The 6,548-nt window shown below is 44.9% G+C and overlaps 1 protein-coding gene across 4 annotated transcripts in view; it reads left to right on the top strand.

Annotated features, from left to right (window-relative positions):
* The window catches only part of unc5db (unc-5 netrin receptor Db), a 249,648-nt gene extending 243,302 nt beyond the window's left edge, over window positions 1-6,346 (top strand). For all 4 annotated transcript variants that reach the window (XM_017709276.2, XM_017709277.2, XM_017709275.2 and 1 more), the window contains 2 exons: window positions 44-222; window positions 3,320-6,346. In XM_017709276.2, the coding sequence (XP_017564765.1) occupies window positions 44-222; window positions 3,320-3,503 (363 nt within the window). In that variant the 3' untranslated portion in view covers window positions 3,504-6,346. The remainder of the gene's footprint in view (window positions 1-43; window positions 223-3,319) is intronic.
* The last annotated feature ends 202 nt before the right edge of the window (window positions 6,347-6,548 follow it).

Below are 6,548 nucleotides of genomic sequence, written 5' to 3'. Positions count from 1 at the left end.
TGCCATGTTGAGACCCTCTTTTACTTCTTTTGCGGTCCTTCAGAGGGAAAAGGAGACGCTCCCCTTCTTCATGCAGGCGGATTGCACGGTCACCTCGCAGACGGGTGCCAAAGCCTTCAAAATCCCCCTGTCCATTCGGCAGCGGATCTGCGCCACCTTCGACACTGCCAACGCCAAAGGCAAGGACTGGCAGCTCCTCGCCCAGAAACTCCACATTCAGAGGTAAAAGCCCTGGAGAACCGCAGGCAGCAGAACCTATTCATTTATTAAACGTACGGCGGTTTTGTAAATGAGTTCATCGTAAAGCAGGCCGATGCGGTCGGCTCCCCCGCCGCCGAGCCCCTCTGCTCAGAGTTCATTGTACAGCCTGGGTTATTCAGCTTGACAAATGGCCGTTTTTAAAAATTAAAGAATTGCTTGGAATATGAAGAACAATTCTTTGGCCTTTGCTTCACAGCTGCCAGTATGCTGGCACAGTTAGTGCTGACAAGCCACACGCCGTTACATAATGATACGACTGTATCGCGGGAAACTCTTTAAATAATCATATTGCTGTTATGACATGTACACTATACATTATACATCATCTGCACAATATTTAATTACCTCTGCATGCTAAGTACGTCATTTCGCAGAGGAAAGCGCTTGATTTTTGTGATGTAACTCACTGTTGGGCTTTAAGGAAAGTTATTATTACATGAATGCTTTTGTTTTCGACTTGAAGCGAGTAAGGGCTCTTTATTTTCTGCTACAGTGAAAAGGTGTGTGAGAGCCTTTTGAAACTGTGTTTAAACACTGCCCCCAGCTGTCCATACATATTACTACAGGATGCAGTGGCTCAGAGTACAAACCATGCTTTGCCGTACATGGACCAGATTATTATAAGCAAATATGTTTTTTCTAACTCATTATCTAGACATATTTGCAGTGGTGGATCATTCTCGGCACTGCAGTAACACTGACGTGGTGGTGTATTAGTGTGTGTTGTGCTGGTATGCGTGGATCAGACACAGCAGTACTGCTGCAATTTTTAACCATTGTGTCCACTCACTGTCCACTCTATTAGATACTCCTACCTTGTCGGTCCACCTTGTAGATGTAAAGTCAGAGACGACAGCTCATCTGCTGCTGCACAGATTGTGTTGGTCATCCTCCAGTCCTTCATCAGTGGTCACAGGACGCTGTTGGCTGGATATTTTTGGTTGGTGGACTTTTTCTCAGTCCAGCAGTGACACTGAGGTGTTTAAAAACTCCAGCAGCACTGCTGTGTCTGATCCACTCAGACCAGCGCAACACACACTAATACACCACGACCATGTGAGTGTTACTGCAGTGCTGATAATGATCCACCACCCAAATAGTACCTGCTCTCTGAGGGTCCATGGGGGTCCTGACCACTGAAGAACAGGGTAACAGAGTATCAGAGAAACAGATGGACTACAGTCTGTAACTGTAGAACTACAAAGACCAGCTATACAGTAAGTGGAGCTGATAAGATGGACACAGTGGTCATATTGTTATGCCTGATCGGTGTATCATAAAACAGCATCTCAGATGCCAGTCAGCATATTCATAACCACTTCAAGTAATAAGTTTCTCTGAGGGAGCATTAAGTGCCCCTTCAGACATCTGGTTCTTATCTCCACCTCTGTGAACAAGTCTCACTCAGCAGATTTCTCTAGAGCAGCTTTCACATCCAACCCCTCTGAATGACTTTGGTTACATTTTTAATAACCATGGGATTCAAAGGGAATCAAACTCAGGACTGTCCACTGCCACAAAAAATGACAAAACACTGAAAAGGCGTTAAAAATGTATCTGTGGCACGATGTCAGTATTTTCACCATTTTCGGTCACTCAGTATATTAGTCAGGCTTTGCTAGGTATACAGTCACACTGTGCTCCATTGTATGCAGTGATCTATTAGCCGAGGCAAAAAAAGTGATATTATCATAATATTGGCATCATAAACAGAGAAGCAAGGACAAATAAGAGGGAAAAAAGCTGAAGAGTGATGAACAACTAGCAATCAAAAGAACCAAAAACAAAGCTATGTGTAGGCCAAAGGGTGCAATAAAAATAGATACAGTATGTGAGTAAATCACACACAATTAGGAATCATTGCAGCTTGCTGGCCATTTTTGAGTGCTACAGCAAGTGAAGCTCTCAACAACACTGCATGTGCTGAAATACACAAGAGCTGAGGTGTACTGGGGTTTGATTTGGTTAGAATTCCTTCTATACTAGCAAGTACTGAGAGATTCTGTTTCAAATAACATCTCAACATCTATGAGCCAATAGGAAAGCCTGTTCCAAGATATAGACATGTAAGCATATTATTAAAGTCAGAGCTTTTTGGTTGGTCTACGATCTGTTACAATCAGAAAATACATCCACTCTCAACACCTCAACATGAACGTGACTGGAGGAACTGCCTTTAGGGCTCCCGAGTGGTGCAACCGTCTAAGCAGTGGTCTTATCGTCAGGAAGTTGTGAGTTCAGTCCCCAGCGATGCCACAGCCATCCATGTCTAAGACAGCATAATTGTTCCCTTTTTCTCTCTTTCTGTTAGTTGGTGTAACAGAATTAGCAGTAAGCTTTCTCCTGTCCGTGCCAAATGACGTTGCATCAGCACATGGGTCGGCAACCCAAATGTTACGAAGAGGCATTTTGTCCTTTCGACAAAAATCAAACCACCTTGGCAGCCACAACATATAAACATGTCTCAGTGGGTGCTGATGTCCTAATACAGGCTAAAAAAATAATATAAACAAAAATAAACAAAAATGCAGACTTACTTCGCTCTGCTTTAAGCTTTAGCTCAGCTATAGCTGCTTATCTCTGGCAGGAAACGTTTCCTCAAAAGTGGAATAGTATTTTGTAAAGTGTCTCTTAACATTCAACGTTTTACGAGGCTGAAGTCGCTTCTCATTCGCCAGCTTCTTGTTCAGATTTTCCCGTTCCGCCTTAAATGACGCCTAAAGCACCAGAATGTAACTGCTGTACCATTTCGGGTGGAATGGGAAAATTCGCAGGAGAAGCTGGTGACTTCAGCTTCGCAGCTTTTTAATGTTTGACAGTTTCTCGTTGCAGATTAAATGTATCAGGAAAGCAGCTGGAGTGATTATAACTGCAAAGATCCACGTTGCCAACCCCTACATTATCATGCGTCTCAGAGGCAACACATGCTAATTCTTACATTCTTAGCTGGATAGCATGGTGTGATACAGGGAGTGCTAACTGGGGAATTTGCCTGTCCTGTATTTCCTTCCCATCTGCAATTTCACTCAGAAAGTTACACTTTGCTCTGTCTCTGCAGAAACCTGTCGTACTTTGCCAAGCAGCGCAGCCCGTCTGGGGTCATCCTCAGCCTGTGGGAGGCCCAACATCAGGCCAGCGGCGACCTGGACTCACTGGCCAGTGCTCTGGAGGAAATCAGCAAGATCCACTCCAAAAGCTTGGCTCATAGCCCCAGCGAGACGGAACCGGACTTCAACCAGTGACCCTCGTGGATGCAAACTCAATCCCTGCACCGGTCAGCTGACGCCAAGAGTGTTTGACTCCTGCACGTCCAGCTTAGAGAGAGAGAGAGAGAGAGAGAGAGAGAGAGAAAGAGAGACATGAAAAATCGAGTAAAACATACATGAGTGCTGTATGTGTGTAGGACGTACCGGCTTCTACATTTGGCCCAGCTTAAAAAGGAGGGATACCACAAAAAACGCTCGAAGTGAAGGGAGTTGTGCCTCAGCCGCACCTCATATATCTTTGGTAGATATCGTGTAGGGGCTCGGGTGCCGTTCATCTTTAGTTTCTGCTTCGTCATTAGTCAGCATCCTCTCTTTTCCGACCAAGCTGTATGTGTGCGAGTCCAGCGTCCAGCAGCATGGACCTTTAAATGCTTCGATGTGGTGACACTTACTTTGTGGTTTGTTTGCACTATGAAGCATTAGAGCAGGGAGGTCAATGAAGTGCTGCATTTGAAAGAAGCATTACCCGTCATCCTGTCAAGTGAGGATCTGCTTCTCCTATATTTTAAATTTTTAGAGAGCCAGCCTTTGTAAATGCTGTAAGGGGGGGCGCTGATGAATAAAATATGTTAAAGAGTGTTTTTTTTTTTTTGTTAGTTTTTGTTTTTTTTGCTGTTGTTGTTGTTGCCGTCGTTATCTTCAGATGCACAAGCTGAAGGAAAAGAAAACACATGCATGGCAGTCTTGGGCTTGCGTGAGGGCTTAGCGCTGACTTTAGGATCGAGGAGGGGCCTCGCTGGCTCAGAAGGCCTGTCAAGACAACAGCACAAATGTGTTCCTCTCAGATAACAACAGCAGTAGCTGCGGTTGCCTCTGAACGGAGGACGTTGGCCTGGTGAGTCAGTTGCAGCGAGCTTCTTGACAGTACAGTAAAACCCCCTATTTTTAAAAAAAAAGAGCCTCAAATTATGACAAATCCCTCCTTTCCTCTGACTGATACACCACCACCGTGTCCCCATGTCAAAATATGTTAAGCTGTGCCGCCTCTGCCAGCGAGTTAAAGGCATAAGGTGCCGGCAGTGTCAGTCTGCAGTAAAAGAGGGTCAGTGTATAGGTGAAAAAGCAGCTGTTAAAATGACTGGCTCAGCTAATGCTGCTGCGCGACGCCTTCTGTTCTTCCTGCTGGCTTGCTTTTGAAAACGTCAGAGAAAAGACAAGCCCCCAGAGGAACCTGGGGAGAATAAAAAGCCTCTTATCTGCCATGACCAAACTCGCTCACCCAGCCCCGGACACGTTGGAGAAACAAGGGCCGGTGAGATGTAATTAACGTCCAGTGCCGGAAAAATAGCCGGCTGTCAGAAGTCCAGAGGGATGCGGCAGCAAGAAAGTTATGCCCTTCTTTTCCAAATCATCTCCTTCATTAATCTGCTCCCTCAACGGGGTCTCTCATTTTGGGTGGTTTTCAGTAGCTCGGCCTCAGCTAAAGAGCAGCCGTGCCCCACCACACACACGCCAACGGTCATTAGCAGTGAAAGATTCGTTTGAATTATGGTTAATACCTTTAGACATTTCAATGTCCAAGAGGGACATTTGGAAATAGGGACTTACGGAGACAGATTCACTTTCTAAAGGCACAGTTCAGTCAAGGACTGCTAACACGTTTAACATTTAATGTAAGAAACTAGCTGGCATATTAGCTAGCATGCTAGCATATTAGCTGTTGAGTTGGAGGGGATTCACACTGCGTTTTTCTGAAGGTGGAAAAAACGTAAGATGCACTTCACAACCCCTGTTTTCGTTTTCTTGGGGGTTCTGCTTCTGGTTGCACGTCTTCTTGTTGCTAAGCAACAGTAGCGTCATAACTGCCAATGAGCTATGCTACGTAGCTAGCTATCATCCTTATAGACAGTAATCTGCTGTCAGCTAGCAAGCATGGTGGTACTAGTAAAAACAAGCTATACAAAAGAAAAGCCTTTTGAACGACTGATCAGTGAAATCATATAATTTAGTTCAGGATCAGTCTTTAAAGTGGACACTGAAGGCCTGGCTTCCGTTTGATCTGTCGTAGCTCATGATGAAGGCTACTAGGGATGTGCATGGGTACTTGACCACTCGGTTGACCATCCGGTGTTCAAGTGTTCAAACACTGAAATCACTTTTCGGGCGTTTGGAACGCTTTATCGCGGGAAAACTGAAAATATACAGGCCAACATTTCTGTGAAACTTTCTGTATGTATTTGCAAGCAAGTTTGTTAAGTTGAACTTTGCTGCTGCGCAACGTGATTGCCTGAATGTGAACATGTTACCAAGGACATGCCGGTAATGTGGCTGATTTACTGCTAACTAGGCTAGCTACTCTAGAGCAGAAACATTAAAAAATACATATTTCTTTGACAAATAACATGTTGGATCATCGTCCAGCGAGGAGAAAACACGTTGCGAAGATGACGAGTCCTCCGCTGCATCCAATGTGGCACTGGTTAGGTCTGTTAGTTCATTAGCTCATCTGAAAGGGCAGCATCTGTTACTCACCCAAGACGAAAACCTACCGGTTTCCCTCAGCTGTTTTCACAACACCTGTGCTGTCACCTCAGAAAGTCGCTTTGTGTTGACCTTTTTTTCAACTCAGGTCACCTGAAGTGCATAAAACGTGGTATCCAGCACATAAGAAGCATCTCTTCCATTGCAAACAACAGAAAAAAAGCACAGTGTGAACTCCCCCAACTTTTTCTGAGCCTTTCTGCCTTTCATTGGTGATTTACGATGCTAACAGCTTTTGAGCAAAGTGTTATTCTAAATGGTTTTCCTCCACTGAGTGTATGATGCTGATTGTCGCCGAGATGTTTTCACCAAGCTGGAATAAATAGAGCTCCATCTTGTGTGTCTTTTCCTTTGCAGTCCAGTTCACCGTTGCTCAGTCACAGTGCTGGGGACTCCATTTACTGCACATGTTTGTGTTTCCCCTGCCTCTAACACACCTGCCTCACCTCATGGAGGGTTTGATAAGTACCTGATGAGTGCCAGAGAAGAGGGGAAGCCAGTGGTGTCCCCAGGACTGAGATTGAGGAACATTACTCTAGT

The sequence above is a fragment of the Pygocentrus nattereri genome, chromosome 20 (genome assembly GCF_015220715.1).
Source record: "Pygocentrus nattereri isolate fPygNat1 chromosome 20, fPygNat1.pri, whole genome shotgun sequence".
Taxonomy (NCBI): Eukaryota; Metazoa; Chordata; class Actinopteri; order Characiformes; family Serrasalmidae; genus Pygocentrus; species Pygocentrus nattereri.
The sequence above is the reverse complement of the archived record's forward strand: the minus strand, read 5'-3'. Positions and strand labels throughout refer to the sequence as shown.